The sequence below is a fragment of the Cololabis saira genome, chromosome 16 (assembly GCF_033807715.1).
Source record: "Cololabis saira isolate AMF1-May2022 chromosome 16, fColSai1.1, whole genome shotgun sequence".
NCBI lineage: Eukaryota > Metazoa > Chordata > Actinopteri > Beloniformes > Belonidae > Cololabis > Cololabis saira.
The window spans coordinates 24,612,770-24,637,808 of NC_084602.1; the positions used below are offsets into that span (position 1 = coordinate 24,612,770).

Genomic DNA, 25,039 nt, shown 5'->3' on the forward strand with positions numbered 1-25,039 from the left:
ATCCCCCCATTACACAATGTTCACTTGCACTTATTCTCTTTCTGTCTCCCTCCCATACACACACCCGAACCACCTCCTTTCAAAGATAAAGTGCTTGGACGCTTGCCCGATGCCTAATAGTATTGTTCTTCCCATTTGCTCAACTGTGGCACATCGCTCTTTCAGCTGCGGCGTGCCACTGGCTAACAGTCAGCACACACCCTTACACTTATAAACCTCCCTTTGCCTAGACGGGGAGTAAGTCACTGTGAAGCTTAAGTGGGGAAGGATGCAGTTCCTCTCCGACGCGTCTCCACTGCTGTTTCTTTTCATGCAGGTGTGTGTGTGTTTTCCAGGGGCCAACCTCACCTCCAGCCTGGACCGCATTAAGATTGTCTTCACACCTATGATGTGCCGCAGGGTGTGCAACGGTGGCCGCTGCTACAACAGCTGCGAGAAGGGCGACATCACGACCGTATACAGCGAGGCCTCACTCCACCAGCAGCAGCAGCAGCAGCAGCAACAGCAGCAGCAGCAGCAGCAGCAGCTGCCCAACACCCAGGGCTTCAGACTCTGTAAGTGTTGAAACCAGGTCCAGATTCATCCTTGTTGTACTCGTCCTTTGTCTCACTTCTGCTTTCGCAGTGTCACTTTCGCTTACTTTCACATACTTTCTCGGTGTCTCAATTCTGGCATGTCATTCTTGCTTTAAAGAGGTGAGCCGGGCAAAGTGGGTTCCCAGTGTCACGCTGTCTCCGTTGAATACTAAGCTCAGACGGGAGGCAGAGCGATACAGATTAAAACTGAAAGCTGAGCTAAAAACTCTCACTGACAAGGAGAAGGATAGATGGGGAAAGAAACTGAGACATGGCTAGAACAGAATTAAAGTGGGCTCTGTGGAAGAGGGCTAATCTCCCTTTCGTAGACACACACGTGGTGCTGGTGGTCCCACGCTCCGAGCACTTAGCCCCATCTATTTGCGGTTTGCACCTCGCGGTTGGCCCCGCCGTTAACCATTTAACATGCTCCCTGGGAGAGCAGAAACTAATGAAAGAGGAGAGGGAGCAGTAGAGAGAGTGAAAAGGTAGCAGCATGAATCAGATTTTATAGGGATTACATTAAACCTGCCATTTATGCAGAGGGCTTTGCTCTGAATTCTGCACATAGGTGTCCATGGGAAAGGAGTGGGTGGTCACTGCCAGTGGGAGTTTTTGCATTTCTGTATGTTTCCAGACCAGGTTTATAAATTAAACATGAAACATAACTCAGAGTTTGAAGTAAAAATCATGAGATGCCAACCTATCTGTAGAGTGTTGTCTTGTCTCAGATGACACCCATGAATAATGATATGTGTAACCACTAATCATGTATGTTTTTCTAACCTTAAACATGCAATATGTAACATCTCAATCGTGTCAGTTGTGTGCATTGACATGTAACAAGCTCTCCCGTGTGAGCATCACCACAAAGCAAGAACATCTTGGGATACAGAGCACAAGTCCTGTTTATTACACCTCACTTAAGACAAACTGAAACAGGCAGGCGGTCAAGCCACTCTCACCTAATCGCATTAGGCTTTCCAGAGAGCGAATCTGCCAGACTTATTAACATATAAACTAGGCTGCTCTTGCAGATTTATGTGCCCACTGGTGAGGTTTTAGGACATGGTGCTGATACTTTAAACACTTCAGCATCCTGAAACAGGCCTCGCACACAATTAAATTCCCTTCACTGCCACTTTTCCCCTCAACATGTTGTTTTTCCTCTCGAAAAAACTTCCTTCAGTCAATGTATAAAAGCATGCTTTAACGAACATTACAAAAATTGCTTTCCATTTAGACTCGTATCCTGTTATTGCTTGGATCTGCGTGTTACTTGAGGAATGTCAAGTGGACAGCAAACAGTTATCTCATGCTGTTGTTATGTTGCCTACATGGTGCAGTAAAATCTGGCTGGATAATTATAACAGACTCTTGATTCACACCCCATGTACGACTCTTACTTCAAAGTTACATATTAGCCTGGGTGGAAAGTGTAGATGTCTGTTAATTGAGTGAAAAGTGTTTGTCTGCTGGTGAGGTAGTTGGATGGAGAGAGGGGATACATGTTTTCCATGAATTGCTCCTGCCTCATGCCGGGTCACAACTGGCACCAGACAGACCCGTGCAGACACGCATCTCACATCGAGATGTTTTAATAGTCTCTCCAGATGATTATTTAGCCTGCATGTCAAATCACAGGAGACCTTTTTGTGCTTTTGGACACCACTGCGGGCCAAATTTAGTCTCTGTGTTCGGCTCGCATAATTTTTTCAGCTGTACAGCCTTTCCTCTCTTTCTTCCTCTTACTGTGTCTTCTCTGTTTTCAAGCTATTATGTTAACATTCCTCCCTAATCCATTTCAATCTCTATTTATACTCTCTAATTTTATTCCATTCCTCCTCTTTGTCCTCCTCCAGTCTTAATGCTGTTAATGCTACGTGACAGGGAGCTCATTGCTCTACATGCCATCGAGACTGTCCAGTGTCTCTCTGTTCTCTGTTTACACTTTGTTGGTGTGTTACGTTCTGTCAGTGAACCAGAGAGGATGCAGTTACCATCCCAGCCTGATTTAATGACAGTATGTGGGCCATTTGTATCTCTAACTTTCCTGTTAAACAGTTCCTCATATCGTGTTACAGCAGAACTAAAAATTTAATTCAATTTAATAAAGGACTATGCTTTGTTTTTCCATCGTTTGCACCCCTTAAAAAAGTTTGCTGTATTCATTATTGCAGGACGGATTTGCTTTCATTTTATTGGCTTTGATGTTTTGAGTTAGGAGAGGTCATGTCAGGGCAAATCTGTAGATGGGAGCAGGCCCAGGTATGCAGGGTGCTGGCCTGGCACCTATACTTTATGCCAAAAGATAAGGTCCGTGAAAAGTCTGTCTGTGAAAGCACTGTCAAACACCATCTGGCCGGTACTGGCCCTTTTCCCCTTCTTTATGGTGTATTGCAAACTATGTCTGAAATTGTAGACCGAATTTGTTTTGGTATTCTTTTTTTTTTTTTTACTTGGAGGCATTTGTTTCCCTTTGAAATTTGTACAAGATTTGATTGTTTCTGAGATTCCGGTTTTGTCTCCCCGTGCCAGCTAATGATTATTGGATGAGTCACGGATCATCACTCACTACCCTGTTCAGGAGTATGTAATTACTGATGTGAAGCAAAGCACGCTTATGAGGGAGCTGCAGCGCAAAGGGGCAGTGCCGCATCTCTGTCACTGTTTACTGCAAGCCTACTTACAGGAAACTAAAAAAACATGCCCTTCATACTAGGATTACCCATTCTGTTTCTTATTATCAAATCTTTATGTGAGAGGGTGCTCCTTTGCAGTCTTGAAAGTATGGAGAAATGTGATATTCTTTTAAGCCGAAATGTGGAAAAGAAATGAGTGACAGAATAGAAACTAATTTGTATTTAGAGAATATTTTAACTATTATGTTTTCCAAAATATAAAAATGTTAATTTCTAAAAACAAGAATCTCCCTAGATTGGTTTACCAGGTTTATCTTATAGAGCCATATTGTTATATAACGTTGAACTTTTCTTCTCAAAAATATTATTTGAACCTCTCTCAAGTATGGGCAAAGTGGACAGTATTCACGGATACCTTCTGCACGTAATAAGATATTCAAACTTAGAGAATACACTGGTTTTATACTAGTTCTACACAGAGGTGGGTAGTAACGAGTTACATTTACTTGAGTAAGTTTTGGGAAATTTTGTACTTTTAGGAGTAGTTTTTAATCACTATACTTTGTACTTTTACTTGAGTAGATTTGTGAAGAAGAAACTGTTACTCTTACTCCGCTACATTAGGCCACGTTGAGCTTGTTACTTTTCTTTTATCCCCTCGACGTACGCGTCAATCTCATGACATCACTGAGGGATTCTTTGGGAAAAATGTTTGTTTTTGCATGTTTTGTCACATATACACAGACTCAAACACACACAGAGTTTATATGAGTTCATGGGTTTATTCTAGTTCTGCCTGGTTAAAAAGGAAAAGTACAAAGGCTTGAAATTTTGTGCTACTTGTGGTTAATTAATTTTTTTATTCTGTTATTTTATTTATTTTATTATTTATTAAAGTACTTGAATTTACTTTAAGATTATTTTAATTCAAGCTATTTTTTATTTTTTATTAATTTAAATTTATTTTGTTATTTTATTGATTTAATTTAACTGAAGATGATTATTTTGTACTTTTTTCTGTTTGAATGGTTGTGTTAAAAACATAATTCAGACACTACTCAACAGTTACTCAGTACTTGAGTAGTTTTTTCACCAAGTACTTTTTTACTTTTACTCAAGTCATTATTTGGATGACTACTTTTTACTTCTACTTGAGTCATATTATTCTGAAGTAACAGTACTTTTCCTTGAGTACAATTTTTGGCTACTTTACCCACCTCTGGTTCTACACCAGTTCTCTTTGTTTTTCTGGGTTCATGGTAATTTTACAGACACTTTCTGGTAAAGGAGATTGTTCGCATCTCCGTTACCAGGGACTTCCCTGTAACAAGGCTAGTCCCAATTTAGGTTAGGAATTTCACCATGACCCTGAAAAATTGCTGTCATGGACAATTGGGTGTGCCATAGCTTCTTCCATGTTTACTTTATCTTATTTTGATGTCTTTTTCTCTTTTCCCATTGTCATCTTCTTGTATTATTTTATCAGCAGTTAACAAACAGTGACAGTGTTGCATTGCTGCCGTCGAGTTAGTTTGCTAGGTCAGTGGATCCTACTGGGGTCGACACTGTTATTGAGACACAACAGCTGAAAGAAGTGAGGAGGAGGTCAGCCCTGGTACAGTTCCCACCGCCATGGCTTCTCCCCAGACCGTTAAAGGACCTGCCTACAGTCTTAGATCTTCATAACCTAGCTCAGAACCCTTTGTCCTACGCAGTTGTTTGCTTTGAAAATCAAAGTGTTGATGGGTCCTTTTGCTAACCTGAATCTGGTACTTTGGCTGTCAGGACCAAAAGTTATAAGGTAGGCTCTGATTCCAAAGTAGAAATGCAATGGACCTTACGTTTGCCTATAAGGCTTTATGGGCAGGATGAGTGGGAAGATCAGTTGAAGAACAGATTGCTCCCACATTGCAAGATTTCCTTCCCTGTATGCTTTAGGGTCTTTGGCCAAGGCACTAAATCCCAAGATGTGTGGAAATGACAACTGCCAGGCAGCATTTACCTTGCTTGGCAGCCACATATGAAAAACACATTGCCTGTACCTTGTTAGTGTTAAAAGGTTTATTATAATTAACAATGTGTAAGTCACAAGTTACCCCAGCCTTAACGCAAATCATGCTTTACTCTTTATTGAATTCAAAATTCGACAAAACTTGTAGAAAAAGAACATTGGATTGCATTGAAGTAAGCTCAGACCTTGTCATTAAGACCATAAGCACATTACGGAAACTGGCAACAAATGGGAAAGATGGTGTTTTTCCTACAGCCTGACTTATATATGCCTCTAGACCAATGCTTGCAATCCTGGTTTTCAGACATCTTCTTGCTTCAATACCACGATTCTGATGATTGGATCACCGCATCAGCTTGTCATCATCGTTTGCACACTGATTTGAATTATGTGTGTTGGAACTGGGAAGCATCTAAAACATGCAGGGCAGTACGCCAGGATTGAGAAACACTATTCTAGAGGCATGCCCCTGTAGGCCATTAAAGAAGTTACAGACTGATGGCACTTTGCATTGGATTTACTTCTCAGATCTGGATCCAAAAGAATCATTTCTTTTATCACATATGTGTAGATCATTTTTGTAGTGGTTGTAGTAGGCAACTGGTGTGAGCCAGGGGAGCGAGTGTGTATCCAACACATATGACTATTGCATGATTGTGTGAATAGACAAGACTAAACAGAAAATTGCAAATGTTTATAGCTGGTTTTAGGTTCTTATTCATAACAGAGGCTAGCATACAGTATATAAGGGAAACAAAATGTTACCTATATATCATACTGTTGAGTCAATATGTTGGAAGCAAAAGGAAAATATGGCCTCATTGGTTTATTTTCTCTCTGGTCGAAGATGGTTTTGCTTTTCTGCGTTGCTCATTGTGTTAGCACTTGCAGCATAAATAAAATACAATGTACTACTTTGGCAGTAAATGATTTACAAGGGCTGCAGTATCTAGAACTTAAATCTTTTGTTAAATATTTGGCAGTATAATGGTTCTTAAAAAAAAAGCAAAATCTTCACCATCTTCAACAGATTTCCAAACAATTTCCAAAGACGGAAAAAACCTGGCATTTGAGTCTGAGAAAAGTATAAAACTTTCAAACTTGATTTTGCAGAATAACGCAGAATCTTTGAGTGCAGTTTAATGTGGCATGTTGTGCTTGCTAATCTCGCATCCCTCCTTCCCTTTCTGCAGATTTCTGTCAAATCCCCTGTCAAAATGGAGGCCGGTGCATTGGCAGAGACCTGTGCTGGTGTCCGTCAAACTCAACAGGAAAGTTTTGCCACCTGGCAGTACCGCCTCCTGCCAGACCCACTCCCCGCAGCCGAACTGATGCCGTCCACCAGGGACCCAGATCTCCATTCCACACCAAGTACACGCTGCCGCTGTCCAATCAGGACTGTAAGTACTATTATAATACTAACATGACTAGTGACAAGGTAGAGCTCTGAGTAATATCTCTTTAGGACAACGTGTATATATGTGCCTCAAATAAATATAGATTTCACTTTTTTGGAAAACAAAATTTGAATATCCTCTGACATTGATGCAAATTATCCACCAATAAGCTCCTTTTGTCATTATTGTTGAATAATTTGTAACATTTTATTCATATATTCTGTGTCTTTGCATTTATTATGGACTAGGGCTGTTCGATTTTGCCCAAAAATAAAATCTCGATTTTTTTTCTCTCAAAATCCGATTTTCGATTACGATTACGATTATTTTGTGAATTGACAAAAGGCAAAGAAATGATTTCAAATATGCTGTTTTTTATTGAACATTTGCCCCATTGGACTTTAAGTGCAAACTTTGCTCTTATTAAACCAAAAAGGAATGAATAAAGTGCAAAACTCTGTAAAATAAGTTAAAAAAAAGTTTTAAAAAATATAATAAAATATAAAGTTTTATCTCTGAAAAAAAAAATCAAGGAACACGAGCCGGTCTACCCGGTGGCATGTTCCAATGCCCCCTCCTACACTAAAGAGCCTCTCCCATGGGGCACTTGTCGCAGGTATCAAGAGGTATTTCCATCAATCATTAATATGGTATCAATCATTAATATGTGTGCAGACAAGGTAAAAAAATAAATAAAAAAAAGTGAAAAATCGATTTTACGATTTTCACGTTTTACCATCGTTCTAATTACATAATCGCGATTACGATTTAAAATCGATTAATCGAACAGCCCTATTATGGACTATATTACAAATCATCAATGATTATAAACCACACTCTTAAAATATAGTGACAAAGTTTCTACTGATGGGAATCATTGCATAACAGCCTGGTTGAGAGTAGCATGCTGGGTTGTTGTCAGCATTTTCAGTAGCTCTCATTATTAAATATTTTTATGCTTTTCAAAGGAGAATCAAAACGGGCCCATGGATTCCCTGGCTATTCTTTTCCCATCAAAAGTAAAACTGTCAAGACACCCTGGAATTGGCCAGTTGCTCCCATTGCTCAATGTTTTTATAAGCAAATTCAAGAACATGAATTATGCCACAAAATGAAATTCATTAAGAGGGAAAACTCTTGAAAGTACTGTCCTTGATTTTCAGGATTTCTTTCACAGTGTAGTACTTCGCTTCTGTTGGCCAGCTACGAGGTCAGACTCTATTTTGAGCAAATTATCTAATGATGACTCAGTGGAAATCCTCACACTGTTGCACAATGCTGCTTTCATCAAAACAGGAGTGGTTATCAGAAACAGGATAGAAACTTCATCTTATATAAATAGAAAAATGAAATGTTCTTCTCATCCTCTTCTATTTTTAATGTAATCCTTGCATCTCAGTCAGTATCTAAACATGGCAAACCCTAAATGGGTGGGAGATTTATGTTGGTGACACTTCATAAAGTGGTGTCTTCCTGGATGTTGCTGCCTGTCTAGAAGATTGATTCATGAGTGGGTTGGAATTCTGGGAAGAAAGGCTGTTTATGTTTATTTAAATAAAGATGGTTTCACTCAGTCTCTCACTCAGACATTGCAACATCTTCTCAGCTCTTTGCCAATCTGGTTTTGGTTGATAAAATGAATTGATTTAAACCAGAAAATCACACAAGTCTTTGGAGTTTTCGTTGTTGTTGTTGTTGTTTGCTGTGTTGTGGTAGTTTGCCAGGAATTCCCAGTATACTCTTGATATCATAATTTGCAAATAAAGACGCTGTTTGATTAAGTGTATTTTTCAAATGTTTGGTGGCTGCTCAAAAATGGCAGTATGTACTAGGGCTGGGCGATATGGACCAAAAGTCATATCTCGATATTTTCTAGCTAAATGGCGATACTCGATATATATCGATATTTTTTCTGTGCCATAATTGGGGTTTCCCCCAAAGCATTATAGCATAGCATCTCTGTTAGCTTCATTTTTTTCTGAGGCAAACCCTTAAAAAAACAGTCAGTTTTAATACAAAGCCTCGTGCCAAATGTCACACAGGTTCCTTTATTAACAGAGGTCTGCACAATATCAAAATGTATAAAACAAATGAAATAAAAATAAACTGCCTGCATATATAGAATAAAAATGCTTCTTGAATAAAATAAAACAAATATCCCTTTCCTGCATAACAATTAAATTAAAATACACTGTGCAATTAATACAATGTAGACAGTAACAGGCAGACTTTTCCACTGAGGTTGACAGTTGTGCAAATAACAAAACATTTGTGCAAATCTCAAATAAAACATTCAAGTCAATTTGTCACAAAATAAGCTATATAAAAATAAAAAATTTTAATCGATATAAACGATATTGTCTCGTACTATATCGCGTTTGAGAATATATCGATATATATATTAAAATCTCGATATATCGCCCAGCCCTAGTATGTACTGTATATAAAGCTTTTAAGTTGTAGCTGAAGCTGCCTCCACCTACGTGAACTATTCATCAAGTATGTTTGAACAAACTCTGGATCTGTCTTGTTCCAGCGTCTCTCCATCCATCCTTGGTGAACGTCCACATTCAGCATCCAGCAGAGGCTGAGGTCAAGGTGCACCAGGTAGCTCGAGTTCAACATGGGCACAGGCCGGCCACCACGGATGGGGTTCACTCCGTCCAGCAGCGATCCCAGCCAGGAAATGGACACGAACACACCAGCAAACAGAACGGCAGACACTCACACACCAACGGGTTCGAGAACGGCCACGCTACCACGTTCAACCGCCATGTTGAACATGTCGGGAGATGCTTTCAGGAGACAATTGATGGACAGGTATTGTGTTAAGTCTTTGAAACACACTGTACATGTAGACTACACTTGTTGATCTCCAAAATCACGATCAAGCCACTGAAACTAGTAGGTTAAAGTATAGCACAGTTGCTGTTTTCATCATTTTGTCCATAGCTGCTGTGTCAAATGGGAATTTAATTTATTTTTTAATTTATTTATTTCAGATCCCCATTAGTTGCTGCCTCAGCAGCAACTATTCTTCCTGGGGTCCAACAGTACAAATATACATTTCTAAAAAACTTTTACAGTACAATATAAAATGTTAGTTAAACAGAATAAAACAAAGTAGATAACAAGTACAAAGAACAACAACTAAAAAGAAAAACAAGACAAAAAACAAAAACTAATAAAAACTAAAGATAATAAGAAGCAGAAAACAATGAAAAAAAAGAAAATTAATTTTCCTAAATGAAAAAAAGAAAATGAAAAAAACAAATAACAACCAAAAACAGATAGATTAAAGATAAATCCAAGTACAACTAAAGATAAATAAGTGCATACTAAATGAGGCAAATACAAAAACAAAAAAATGGCTAAAACCATTAGACACAATCTAAAACAACCAGTTTCTTTTAAAACTTCCGGAATGGAGGCCGTCTGATTGAATATGATGTAAAGTTCAGGATTTATGTGACCATGGGACACTGCTCATCTTATTTTCCACCAGTTTCCTATAAAAGACGCCTGTTATAAATCAGGATGTGTCAGAGCACAGAGGTTAAGCTTGAAATGGTGCATGTGGTTCTCTGTGTGGCTTTTTGTGGTGTCTGTGTTCACTGTCTGGCCCATATTGTTTATTTGTGTTCTTTGTACGGTCAAGAACGACCAGAACAAGCTGGCTGTGGTCACAGTCGTGTATTGAAACCAAGTTAGGAGAGGAAAGGACTTCAGTCCCTTGACCCCAGATTAGCCGTGTTGACGAGCGTGCCTTAACTTCAATTGCAACTTTATTAGAGGAATTAAAACTGCGGTTTGTCAACACAATGCCAAAGAAGAGCAAAACTTCAACATAAAAGGAGCATGAAAGCGTGTTCGCGTGCAGGAAAATAAATACCCTTAAGTTTTATCTCTACAGGCCAAAAATTCAACTAACTATAGTTTGATAGGACTCTCTCGTCACAATTAACTGAGTGCTTTAATTAGGCACACCAGGCGGTTCATAATTGGTCTTAGGGGTCTGTGTTTATGTGTTCCTCCAACTAAATAATATCAGATGTGTCTGGTTCACTCTGTCCTTGGAGAATATGTATTTACGCACACTCTGACATAACTACACTAACGCCCTTGCCAACACACAAACACTCACACATAAACAAGCACGCACGCACAAACTTGCAATTCCCAAAAACTTGTTTCATTGATTAAACACAGATGTGTGTTGTTGTAGTGTGGCAAGCCTCTGCCAGGCCTAACCAAACAGGATGATTGCTGTGGAAGTGTCGGTGCATCCTGGGGTCTAAATAAGTGCCAGAAGTGCCCGGCCAAACCAGGTAAGCCCTCGGGACAAAAGCTATCAGATCCAAACATTTCTTTTTGTTTGTGAATGTGTGTTTGTACTGTATGTGTGTGTGTGTGTGTGTGTGTGTGTGTGTGTGTGTGTGTGTGTGTGTGTGTGTGTGTGTTTCCATTATATGTTTTAATCTAATTTCTTCCTGTTGATGCTTTTCTCTACTCGTGCTGTATTTGTGAAGAGATTAGCAGGTGATTTATTTTATATTCTTTGGCATCCATTGTTTATGCCTGATAGATTTTATTTTTTTCATCACAGTATTTATCACAGGCTTAAACACAAGGACTAATGACGATTAACACACTGCAGTTCTCATTAGATGGCGCTCTGATTCGTCCTTGCACCAAGTGATTCAAATTAAGATGGTTTCGCTTCCATAAAACCAAAACTGGAAAGGAAATGAAAACACATTTAGCATACAGATGAGATTCTGGCAGTCATGCCACCCACTCCGCGGGCAGAGAGAGCCAAAGTGGCCTTGAAAGAGTGAGGAAATGAACAGCTTTCCAACCAGAGCTGCGGTAGGTTTGAGGAGAAGCAGCAGGGTGGTTGCTTTCTGGAAAACAGGGTGGGTGGCAGCGCCATCCACTTCAGATTGAGACTGTCACTCAGTCTGACAGCCTTGTGTGCGTAGGGAGTCACCGTTCGTCCCTCCGCTGGTGCAGACCTCATGGGAAACGGCTACAGCATTTTTCTGCATGGGATACTTGGTTATTTCCCAGCTCTCTCTGTCATATTATAGCCATACCCATGGATGCCACTTGGCCGCCAGATTGCCTGAACCATTTTTGACTGGAACTTAATCAGAAGCAGATGTGAAACCTCAGTCTCTTCCATCGATAATAGATGTCGATCCGTTCTTTTCCCTCACACGGTTTGTCTTCCCTGGAATTTCAGGTTTCTGCTCTAAGTCCCCAGCATGATCTCTTTTGGTTCCCAGATGTTTCACCTTCCTCCTTTGAAGTTTTGGGGTGAATACCCTGATTTCTCATCTTTTGTGGAGATGTTTTTTTTTTTGTGTTTTCATTCTGTAGGCTGTAGGGTCACATGCAGAAAGACATGAAAGGGCAAACGGAATGATAGAGGGAAAAATGAAGTAAGAACTTTACTAAGAAAAAAATACTTAGAATTCCTTCAGAAAGTTATTTTTCTTAGTTTAGACATGTTGACTTATCTTTTGACCACAGTACATTCTTCTCTGAATGGTCTGAAGTAGATTTTCTCATTCTGATGTTATATAATTGATATAATTTCATAATGAATGAGCTGGTGTCAGCTTGCAGCTTAGGGAGAAGTTGTATGGCTTTATATGAGTCCCCTGTGAGTCTCCTTTTGAGTGTGTGATAATTATGTCATAAAAGCCCATTTCATGTTTAGGCGTACAACACTACCAATGGTCAGTTTATAGTTGCTTGGAAATACACTGTTCACTCAGGACAAGACTGGCTACCTCATCCTTTTACTGTCCCTGCAGAGGATTTGCCTTTATGACTACAGCATAATGAGGTTCTGATGCTCGCAGGATTTTAAGCCTTTCCTTCCTGTATGCACATGAATTTTAGTAAATTTACATCAGCCTCACTTAAAACAGTGACATATTTTGAAAATAAGTTGATTGTCTGTGCAGTCTGGGTGTGTCTGTGAAGTCTTTAATTGTACATATAGGCATTTCAGGGCAGTTATGTCACTGTTGTGTCACTAGGAGGTGTATATGAAGGAGGGCTGACATTTTGGAGGCACTGATGCCCGTGTGCTCCATCTTGGTGAGAGCTGAAGCTTTTTAAAAGCCAAATGCTGAGGATTCCTGGCCTGTAATGAGATCCAGATCGACCAGAACAGGCTGAAACCCATTCCTCTGACTGAGATGGAGTAACAAAACATCATTGTCCTTGGCTTTGAGCTCATTCCATAATTGCAATTTATGAAAGTAGCGTTGAGATGCTCAAGCTTGTCCTCAAGTATGAAAACTTCTCAGCAGATCATTGAATCTAGAGAGAATGTGAAGAGAGCAATGTGCTTACATAAGCCCTCATTTATTAAGATGCCGAAAAGGAATCTGATCCTTGAAATGTGTGGAGTTGGAGTAGAGTTGTTTGTGTAGTTTTGGGGTCATCTTAAAAAAACACTTTTGTCAGCAAAGGTACATTGCTGCTGTCCAAGGCTGACCTGGCAGGACTTTCTTGCTCAAGGGCAGCTTTCCTTGTGACTCTCAGTTAGGGCTGTTCGATTTTGCCCAAAAATAAAATCTCGATTTTTTTCTCTCAAAATCCGATTTTCGATTACGATTACGATTATTTTGTGAATTGACAAAAGGCAAAGAAATGATTTCAAATATGCTGTTTTTTTATTGAACATTTGCCCCATTGGGCTTTAAGTGCAAACTTTGCTCTTATTAAACCAAAAATGAATCAATAAAGTGCAAAACTCTGTGAAATAAGTTGAAAAAAAGTTTTAAAAAATATAATAAAATATAAAGTTTTATCTCTGAAAAAAAAAATCAGCAAACTGGCAAACATACAGTAAGTTATATTTCCAATTAAATAAAACAAGACATTTTCTAATTAAACTAAACTGGGTCTTTGCATGCTAAATAATAATGCAACCCATGAAGGAGGTAGAGGTGTGTAATGTCAGTCATTACATTTGCTATTCACATTTGCAAGTTTTTTGCGAGGAACACGAGCCGGTCTGCCCGGTGGCATGTTCCAACGCCCCCTCCTACACTAAAGAGCCTCTCCGATGGGGCACTTGTCGCAGGTATTGAGAGGTATTTCCATCAATCATTAATATGGTATCAATCATTAATATGTGTGCACACAAGGTAAAAAAAATAAATAAAAAAGTGAAAAATCGATTTTACGAGTTTCACGTTTTAACATCGTTCTAATTACATAATCGCGATTATGATTTAAAATCGATTAATCGAACAGCCCTACTCTCAGTGATGTTGAAAGGGTCCAGATCATACATCCCCTGAGCATAAAGTAACCACCACATCCACAGGAGCCTTGGCTCCCTCTGAATCTCCTCCCCTGGGTTATGCAGGTAGTGTTATCCTTCTTTTCCCTCTGAGTCTCTCTCTCTCTCTCTTTCTCTCTCTGCGTGTGTGATGAGAACAGTCAGATCAAGCAAAGTTGGTCCACTGAGGCTCATCAGTCCCAGATCTTCCCACATGAACTCATCCAATTCTTCCATCTATTCCAGTAACATTTAATCGACATCCACAGAGAGCCCAGAGCTTGTCCTCCTTCCTTTTTTATTAGCTCTGATCAAACAAAAACACTTGTCGCTATTCAAAAAAAAATGGTGTTGGGGTGACTAAGCCTCAGAACGCATGCGCTGGAATCATTCCATGGCAGCTTTTCCTTGTGATTACTTAAAGATGTCACAGTTCTCTGATAGTACTTTATACAGTGATGTTGCCTTGATGTTATCCCTTCACAACTAGAATAAGGAAACTATTCTCGAAGCAGGAGCGTGGATAATCAGGGTCGAGCAGACCTAACCACTAAACCAAATTAATTCCACTTGGATGAAGATGTATATGAAATTCTTGATCCATTTCTTAATGGGATCCAAACTACATTAAACACTGTGAATGTACCGTGTCATTTGGAACAAGCCCAGATGGTTAACACACTGAACTGGTAATCAATGAAGGAATGTGGATCTGTTTCAAATGTGTTTGTCATGGGTTACAGTGTCATCATCTCCAAAAAGGGGGTTAACATAGATGGTCATAGGGCTGTGCGATTAATCGATTTTAAATCTAAATCGGATTTATTAATCACAATCGATGTTAAACAAAGGAAAATCGATTTTTTTTTAAGCTGGCTGCATTACAGACAGAGCTCGTCTAGTCATCTTTGTTTGGTCAAGAAAATTGTAAATGTTGTCACTTTACTAAACTCGAGGATTTACAGTATCTTTCAATTGCACTTCATTCCCAATAGGGAAATTTGTTTGCTATTTTTCTTTAAAAATAAAGATAAAATATTTGAAACAATTTATTCCATTGTCTTTTGTAGTTTTACCAAAAAAATCAAAATCGAAATCGAAAATCGGGTTTTCAGAGAAAAAAATCAGGATTTTATTTTTGTCCAAAATCGCCCAGCCCTAGATGCTCATATTACGGAGAGCTTAAATGCTTACTTTCTTAGGTAGAAGCAGTTAAATGTATGTTATTGGTAAAGATTTGATGTAGACAAGCGACTCATTAAAGCCTTTCTGATGTTGCATCATACAGTGGGGCAAAAAGTATTTAGTCAGCCACCAATTGTGCAAGTTTCCCCACTTAAAAAGATGAGAGAGGCCTGTAATTTTCATCATAGGTAACTTCAACTATGAGAGACAAAATGGGGGGAAAGAATCCAGGAAATCACATTGTAGGATTTTTACTGAATTATTTGGCAAATTCCTCAGTAAAATAAGTATTTGGTCACCTACAAACAAGCAAGATTTCTGGCTTTCAAAGACCTGTAACTTCTTCTCTAATGGCGCTTTTGCACTAGTACCGCATCAGCTCGTCGCGGCTCCACCCGTTTTGTCCCCGTTTGTTTTTCCACAGCCAGGGGAGAAGTGGGGGGGTTTGGGTGAAGCTGCTGTGACGTACTCGATTGCGCAACACCTTTGTTCGTGTCGGCGCAGATGAGAAATCAGCTGGAGCCGCGAGCAGCTGAGAAAAAAACAGCCCGTCTACATCCCTTTTTTAATTCTCTCGTCAGCCACCAGGTTTATGAACATCTGCACCTCAGAGTTGGATCACCAAACAGACGTTTGTGCTGTATAATAAAATTGCTGCGAGCCGCGGGTCGCTCCTGCTCTGACTCCCGCTTCCTGATTCAAACGTCTGACGGCCCCACCCCCCGACCAATCAGAGGCGTGGAGGGGGTGATGTCAGAAATAGTCCCGGCTCAGCCCGGTTAGAACTTCGCCAGAATGGTTACAGAAAAAGTATCTGCTTGGAGCGGCTCTAACCGCCTCAGCCCCTAGTGCAAAAGCGCAAGACGGGGCCGTGGCGGGTAGAAGCGAGCTGAGGTGGTACTAGTGCAAAAAGGCCATAAGAGGCTCCTCTGTCCTCCACTCCTTGTCTGTATTAATGGCACCTGTTTCCTGTGATCCGTGTAAGGGAAAGAATGAATGGGGCCATGTATCGTGAGATTTTGAGTGAAAACCTCCTTCCATCAGCAGGGCATTGAAGATGAAACGTGGCTGGGTCTTTCAGCATGACAATGATCCCAAACACACTGCCCGGGCAATGAAGGAGTGGCTTCGTAAGAAACATTTCAAGGTCCTGGAGTGGCCTAGCCAGTCTCCAGATCTCAACCCCATAGAAAATCTTTGGAGGGAGTTGAAAGTCTGTGTTGCCCAGCAACAGCCCCAAAACATCACTGCTCTAGAGGAGATCTGCATGGAGGAATGAACCAAAATACCAGCAACAGTGTGTGAAAACCTTGTGAAGACTTACAGAAACCGTTTGACCTCTGTCATTGCCAACAAAGGGTATATAACAAAGTATTGAGATGAACTTTTGTTATTGACCAAATAATTCTCTCATAGTTGAGAGGTGATGAAAATTACAGGCCTCTTATCTTTTTAAGTTGGAGAACTTGCACAACTGGTGTCTGACTAAATACTTTTTTGCCCCACTGTATGTGTTAATGGATAGATATGTCCTCACCATCTACTAGCTGCCCATCTCATAAGCTCACTGTACACAGAAGAAAAAGGGTCTCGATACACCGCCTTGGCTCCGTAAAATGGAAACAAAGTGGTGGCAGCCTTCTCCCCAAGCCATAACAAACATTGCTTTAGCCAGTTTCTCTTCTCTGTTTCCTGGTTCTTTTTCTCTTAACATATGTTCTTATTTTGCACAAGCCATCCTTTCATTTGGATTGCCATCAGTGCGTTTCTGTTAGCACATTTTTTATAAGGGGTTTGCTAAAATAAGATTGGCCAGCACAAGCAATCAGGAAAGCTCAAGAAATTTGAATTACACTTTCAGGTTTAGGGGAATTTGAGCAAATATTATTGAATAGTCTTCACTGGAATGGAAGGCACAGCACAATTGAACGAAGATGGACAATAAATTAGTGAGGGAAGATGAAATCTTTTGTTATAAAGGGCTAAATGGATAATCAACAATGGGAAGCACGCAGACAAGTCTGCATCTACAGTCCGTAACCAAGGGTGACACTAATGATGCGCAGCTTGAGCTCACTCTTGCAAGCCACTGCCAGTGTAGCTCTATATTTCCTAAAAAAAATAATTGTAGAAACAAGCATGAGAAATTGTACGTAATTAAATCTTTTAGGGATAATATCATCCTTTTCCTTTTTGTTTAGGGAAATTCCATGGCCCTGTTGTCACTCTTTTCTTTTTTTCACAAGACTCAAGACTCTGTATTTCTGCCCCAAATCGTTGAAGTTGGTTAAATAAAAGGTTGAGACCATATACATCTTATAGTAACAGTTTTGAACAAGCCATCGTCAGCTTCTTTTATACTGAACTGCAGCTGGTTTTTCAAACTTAACTGCAATCAAATTGCTCCCTGGGAACAATAAACATCAACTGTGCTATATTCCAATGACCAGCACTTTGAATCCCAGGCATGCCTAAGGAAAGGCTGAGTTCTGTCTCCCAAATTACATCCTATGTGCACATTAAGTTTGATGAGCGTATCGTGTCCACTTTCTGGTACACTATAAATGAAAGCATACCAAGCTACAAAAAGTTTTTCCTGCTCTTTTTCCCCTCCTCTCAAGCCATTTTAAACCATTTGGCATAATCTGTCTCTCAGATTCATGGCGAATTTCTTATTTGCTTGAGAGGTCTCCCTGATATTAAGCTTTATTGACCTTCCTTTATCTGCCCTGCTGTCACTCAGCCCAGACAGGCCCTGATGCCATCGCTGCAGGAGGACGCGGCCACCACCCTTTTACGACAGCTCATTACTCAGAAACTTTGGATGAGGATTAGCTTTAGGAGTGTGTAGAGGAAGATGATGAGGTGGGACGGTCGTGTGTGTGTGTTGGGGGGGACGTTTTGACACAGTTCCCTGTTTTCTCGCTACCCGCTTCATACTGACCCATTTCTGCTCCTTCAACTCTCAGGTACTTTGACCCTGCCTGCTCGACTGCGTCACAGCAGGACCGAAACACATCACAGCTTCTAGGACTTCATTCCCAGCAAATCTGCATGTGCCAGACATTCCAGTCACTCCTGGGAAAATGACACGAACTCATGACCAATTGCAAGGGTTTATTTGATGTAACGTATTTAGATTCCTGTCAGGGGAAAATTTAAACCTCAAACAATGCGGTCAGCACAATAACAACTTTTACAATGAGCTTTGAGTTACTGGGTGAGCATCTGATGGCGGGCTAACACTGGATATTTGCTCTATAATATGTGTTTATTGTTCATTCGCTGTCTGGTGTTAAGAGAACAAGTGAGATCTTGTCTCCTGCTGCTTGGCCAGGTAGGCATCCAGATTTACATCATACCATAGCAGACTTTCAGTCAACACTTTGGTTTGCTTGAGCTGTGGCCAAAAATACAATGTGGCTTTTCTTGTTTTCCATGAGCACTCTGCTATGGGAATAGCTTTGTTTGCTTGGTAAGCAGTGATTAGCAGGTTTGTTTTATGTCTTCGGTCCTCTTTTATGTTGCATACCATGCTTTCTAACTCTCTTTGAGCTTTGACTGGATGATGATATGACACATACAAGTGAATAACATTAATCATCCACTTACGATGCATTTAGGATCATGGCATTCGTGTGGATATTACTGTGACGCATATATATGACGAAATGCAGAGGTGCAGTACATTAATTGTCTTTTCAGCCATGTGTTTGCAGCCCTGCTTTTAGCAGCTGCTTTTACTGGGTGGAGTCAAACACTTGACTCAACCCTTCTCTTCTGTGGGGTTTGCTACTTTTGAGCTCGCTTCTATAGCTTTGTGCTGCTCACTTCTATGATACTCTGAAAAAAGAATGATGTGAAGTTGTGAGTTAAGTTACAACTGGGAGGACATGATCTGAGATGCTCAAAAGCCTCCTGAATTAATTTTCTCAGCAGTAGGAATGGGCGATATTTTACCGTTCACGATAAACCGTCAAAAAAATTCCCACGGTAAGAATTTGTCATCTCGCGATTAAAAACGATAAATTCCCGTTGATGACGTTTTTGTGTAAAGACTGATTTAAGGAAGGAAGGAAGGAAGGAAGGAAGGAAGGAAGGAAGGAAGGAAGGAAGGAAGGAAGGAAGGAAGGAAGGAAGGAAGGAAGGAAGGAAGGAAGGAAGGAAGGAAGGAAGGAAGGAAGGAAGGAAGATATGAGCCTGAAACAAAGAAAGAAAGAAAGAAAGAAAGAAAGAAAGAATAAAAGAATGAAAGAAAGAAAGAAAGAAATGAGCCAGAAAGAAAGAAAGAGAATGAAAGAAAGAAAGAAAGAAAGAAAGAAAGAAATGAGCCAGAAAGAAAGAAAGAAAGAAAGAAAGAAAGAAAGAAAGAAAGAAAGAAAGAAATGAGTCAGAAAGAAAGAAAGAAAGAAAGAAAGGAGTCAGAAAGAAAGAAAGAAAGAAATAAGTCAGAAAGAAAGAAAGAAAGAAAGAAAGAAAGAAAGAAAGAAAGAATAAAAGAATGAAAGAAAGAAATGAGCCAGAAAGAAAGAAAGGAGTCAGAAAGAAAGAAAGAAAGAAAGAAAGAAAGAAAGAAAGAAAGAAAGAAAGAAAGAAAGAAAGAAAGAAAGAAAGAAAGAAAGAAGTCAGAAAGAAAGAAAGAAAGAAAGGAGTCAGAAAGAAAGAAAGAAAGAAAGAAAGAAAGAAAGAATAAAAGAAAGAATAAAAGAATGAAAGAAAGAAATGAGCCAGAAAGAAAGAAAGGAGTCAGAAAGAAAGAAAGAATAAAAGAAAGAAAGAAAGAAAGAATAAAAGAATGAAAGAAAGAAATGAGCCAGAAAGAAAGAAAGGAGTCAGAAAGAAAGAAAGAAAGAAAGAAAGAAAGAAAGAAAGAAAGAAAGAAAGAAAGAAAGAAAGAAAGAAAGAAAGAAAGAAAGAAAGAAAGAAAGAAAGAAAGAAAGAAAGAAAGAAAGAAAGAAAGATAAATTCCCATTGATGACGTTTTGTAGCATTTAGTATCTTTTAGAGCAGTGTTTTGGGGGGTCCAAAGACTGAATGTGGTGACAGATTTATAGTTAAAAAGGTGGAGTTGAATTGTTTTTTGTTTTTTTTATCGTCATTTTTATCGTTATCGGGATAAATGCCAGAAATTATCGTGATCATTTTTTTAGTCCATACCGCCCATCCCTACTCAGCAGGAAGTGATGTCACTTAAGTTCAGATGCCATTAGCAAAACATATAACCATACGAAGGAAGCGGTGTAGTGATGTGGCGTCCATTGGAACAGTTATGTTGGCATAATCTGTCTCTTAGATTCAGGTCTGCATTTGTAAAGATGTGGTCAATATAGGTCCCTTCTTTGAGGAAAAATGCACTTGTGTGAATTGAGTCTGTAATGTTCAAGCACCTTTCTTAACTTGTCATTGTTTAGATGTTCCATGGCTTTGTGTGATGAAATCATCCACAGTGCATGAACATGGAAAATAACAAACAAATGCTGGACAATGTAGTGTAAAATGCCAAAAGGCATTTCTAGGAATGTGTAGCATCCAAGGCAAACCTTCTGCCTGACATCTTTGCAGGTATTTTTTGCACATAGTGTAATTGAGCTTTTTCAACAGCTTTTTTTTGCAACAAGGTATTTTGGGTTGATTTTCTTGCTTGGATGAAACCAAGTCCATGTACTATGTTGCTGGTGGGGTCCTATCTGTCTGCCACTTGAAATTGCACATCACAGTAACTTTCCCCTCTAAAATAATAGCATTAGGCTTGTGAAATCCATCCACTTCGTGTAGTAGCATCTGCTTCAAGAACAGTCAAGCACATATGCGACTGGAGATCCAGCAAAAAAAAAAAATCATAGACGAGAAGTCTGCACCGTCCTCTGACACCATGCTGATGCTTGCTTTTTAACAACATATGGGAGGACTTTATCGTTGACTGGTTTGATGAGGCATGCTTTTTTCCACGACACACATGCAACATCCTCAAATTACAATTTTGTTCCTATTTTTTTTATCATGGCTCATTAGAAACCTCGGTGATCTAATTTAGCAAAATCATCCGCATAAAAATATCTGCTATATAAACAATAGCTCTTAAAACACAGAGAAATGGTGCAGCCCTGAACTTCAGGATTTATTGCGCCAATATGTTTGATGGAAGAATATTGTGATTTTTCAGTGGTCTACCACTCATTAGCCCGTGACCATTACATTACATCAGCGTTCCTGTCTGGGGCGTGAAAGTGATCAGAGAAAACGCCTATCAAGGTATGTTATCCTTGGACCAAAAAGGCTGCAAATCTAGTTTGCAACAGTGAAACTCAACAAATTCCCGTTTGAGCTCTGTCTGTGAAAGAAAGAACAGAGTAGGAGAGAAAAAAAGTCAAAACCCTGCATGCAGCCCTTACTATTTGGAAATTAAAATGTTAAAGTATGTGAGTGAGTTGCCATAGCTGATTTAGCTATTTTGGAATTTGAAATATAAAAATATGTGACTGGGTTGCCAGATATTTTTGGGCAGCCTTTACTATACCCAACAGCCTGCAGTAATACTGTGTGCAGCTCACTGCTTTAACCTGGCTGATTTGGGAGAGTAATGTGGATAGTCTATAACCAAAAAAACAAATCTATCACACTAACAAGCATGTCATCATTTTTTACAGTTCTCTTAAATAAAACACACACTTTTCCCTCTAAAATCAGAAGTTGGAACCTTCACTGTGATATGTGGAGAAACTTGTCAGCTCAGTTTACGTCACAGGAAGATCTGTTACCAGTGATCACACCGTCTCCGCTACGCAACATGCAGAACTTCACAGATGCGAGCGCTTTCTCCCCCTCGCTCTCCGACTCATTCAAACACACAAAGACTCTGGGTGCCATATGATAGCCACATTGAGCCATCTGTACATTTAATGGAGTGTGCTGAGGCGTGACCGGGTGCCGGATGAGTAATGAGAGGACACGTTCAGGCCTCTGTCACTGAAAGGCTGGCTGCACCGGAACATCAACAGAGGCACTGTTTTATTTACCGTAGCACTTCTGTGAACCTCTGATTTACCTGAAGCCCCATGCGATTTCTATTACTTTAGTAAAATAAGCAAGAAGGAGTTTTGACCAGTCACTTTTTGAGAACTGTTTGTTAATTGTCATTCCTTCTGTGCACAGTGAAAGCATCCATCTCATGTTTAGGCAGGTCTGCAGTACGGTTGATGACAAAAGGTCAGGGCTGACACTTCAACATATTTATGATATAAGCACTACCTCCATCTCTCCCAGAGGACAGGAGAATTATCGGCAACGTTTTTATAAATGATGTCAAGTGATATAATGAATTTCTGCTGGATGGCAGTGCTGTCTTATAAATATGTGCATGACAGGAATTCATTTCCATTTACTGAGCCCCATGAGGCCTAATTGTGAGTCCCCTCTTGCTTTTCCCCCTCTTGCTCACATCTGTAAGTTATATGGTCTCCTCTTAAAGCTCGTCTTCTCACTCTGCCAGCTTTGCAACAGTGGTATTCAGCTCCACTTTTTTCTTTCTTTTTGCAGCATACGCAATAATTGCAAACGGACAAGTGGAGTGCCCCCAAGGTTTTAAAAGGATGAATGTTACACATTGTCAAGGTAAGTTGGAACATATATTGAAGGAGGTCATTTCTTAGCGCTAATATACATTTAGTTGATAAATGGGCATAGATTTGTCAGAAGCATTCTATCCATCATTAGGGTTGCCACCCGTCCCGTAAAATACGGAATTGTCCTTTATTTGAGAAAAAAATGTTGCGTCCCGTATTGAACTAATACGGGACACGATTTGTACCGTATTTTCATTAACTTTTACACCATATTCTTGTTGAATTATTGAAATAAATTAACTTTTACACCATATTCTAGTTGAATTATTGAAATAAATTAACCTTTACACCATATTCTAGTTGAATTATTGAAATAAATTAACTTTTACACCATATTCTAGTTGAATTATTGAAATAAATGAACCTTTACACCATATTCTAGTTGAATTATTGAAATAAATTAACCTTTACACCATATTCTAGTTGAATTATTGAAATAAATTAACTTTTACACCATATTCTAGTTGAATTATTGAAATAAGTTAACTTTTACACCATATTCTAGTTGAATTATTGAAATAAATTAACTTTTACACCATATTCTTCACCTGTAGGCTATATTACATCTTGGCTGATGTGGACATACAGAGCATAGGAGGCTATTTCAGTTACTAGTATGGTTGTCTGTACAGTCATGCAAGTTCAATGCTATTAAAGCACTTTAAACTTTAAATCAAAGCATTTTGTTTTTTCATATAAAATAAACACATTTTTATTCAGTTTAGAAGTTTTGGGGCTTTTTTTTTGGCTCCTGCGCTGCTGAAATCGGGGCGTCCCTTATTTCTATTTCTGAAAGGTGGCAACCCTATCCATCATTTCCATACATACATGAATCCCTGTGGACCTCTATAACAGCACTGCTGTTGATCTGACTCCTGTGGGAACCAGGTCAAGACCACAATTAGAGCTCAGGTCCGAGGTCAGCAGCTAATAAGTACCTGGGGGTCCAGTTTTGACTGTTCTTGGTTTTTTTGCAGCAGCAGGCTGTGATTATGGCCAAGGTATTGTTTTGGTATTTTTTATTGCTGCAAACACTTGTGCTGCCTTTCTAAATATGCCAAAAAAAGAAAGCGTCCATGATTTCCAATGAAGCGCCACACTCTGTATGTGGAAACAAACTTCAAAGATCAGTGCAGAACATGTTTTGTCCCACTGTGCATCAGGGGGGGCGGCAGGATTTCTGCTGGCTTGCTGATCCAAGGGGCAATAACCTCCCACTGTGTCATTTTTGAAGACGATCCCCCACTAAATAATTCTAACTCTAGTGCAAAACATTGGAATTAATCACCAAATACAAATGATAGCTTACTGAAGCTTCTTTTAGCAGAACAATATTAGTCTAGTTAACCACTTTGACCACCTCTGCAGTTCTCATGCCCTGGTAAGTCAACCAAACTCAGTTTTTCTTCTCTACACAGAACCATATTTGTTTTTAGGTAATAGTTTAGCAAAAACTTGTTGAGAAGGACACCAGCCACCCAAACTGGCCAACAACTATGGAAATTGTGGAAATTTGTCTTTCTATTTTTCATGCTTTTCTTCTGTAATTGTTTCAAAATGTTCTCTCCTACAGGTTCACATTTCTTGGGTTCCAAAAAAGCAAACCTGACAGTTACCCACAATATTTACTGAAGTCTCTATCACGTTCAGCTGCTGCTCCATTCCACAAAATTGTTTCTACTTTCAGGTCTCGGAGCAGCTGCCAAAAAGGCAAAATTGTCTTTTTCTTGAATTTTTCTTTATTATTATTACTTTCATTATTCTCGGGATTGTCTCCAGCCTGCTCAAGAGCTGCTTCTATTTTGAGGTGATTGTAGAGCGTTTTTTGGAATCAGAGCAGAACTTATTTCGAAACAGCCCAGAGTTAACGCTCCTGAGGCCCCGTCTTCCCTACGGTGTGATAAGATGCCGCATCGTAGACACATGCCTGACCTCGGAGACAGTTCCCTGTTCAGTGAAAGAACCACACGCGCACGTTCAGCCGCTGCTGTGGGTGGTAAACTGGGGCTAACAGAAGGCTGCATTGCTCAAATCACTTCAAGGACAAGAAGGTGGAGGTCTTACGTAACCCCTTTGACATTTGGATCCAGTAAATTAAAACTGTAAACAAATTTTAAACGCTCACAGCCAGAACTTGTCCTCTTGAATCCACCCTGAGACCCTGACATATTGATATGGACCAGGTTTTTAACAAGTTTAACAATGGCTGCTTTGGCTTCTTTGGCTTCTTCTTGAGTGTCTATTTACTTGTATTGACAGTCTTTTAAAACATGGACTTTTGACTTCATGGGTTTTGTGTGA

General features: G+C 39.6%; 1 protein-coding gene across 2 annotated transcripts in view; it reads left to right on the forward strand.

Moving 5' to 3' along the window:
• The window catches only part of LOC133462653 (latent-transforming growth factor beta-binding protein 2-like), a 125,136-nt gene that overhangs the window by 54,996 nt on the left and 45,101 nt on the right, over window positions 1–25,039 (forward strand). For both annotated transcript variants that reach the window (XM_061743994.1, XM_061743995.1), the window contains exons 5-9: window positions 336–554; window positions 6,422–6,628; window positions 9,162–9,445; window positions 10,851–10,953; window positions 22,653–22,727. In XM_061743994.1, the coding sequence (XP_061599978.1) occupies window positions 336–554; window positions 6,422–6,628; window positions 9,162–9,445; window positions 10,851–10,953; window positions 22,653–22,727 (888 nt within the window). The remainder of the gene's footprint in view (window positions 1–335; window positions 555–6,421; window positions 6,629–9,161; window positions 9,446–10,850; window positions 10,954–22,652; window positions 22,728–25,039) is intronic.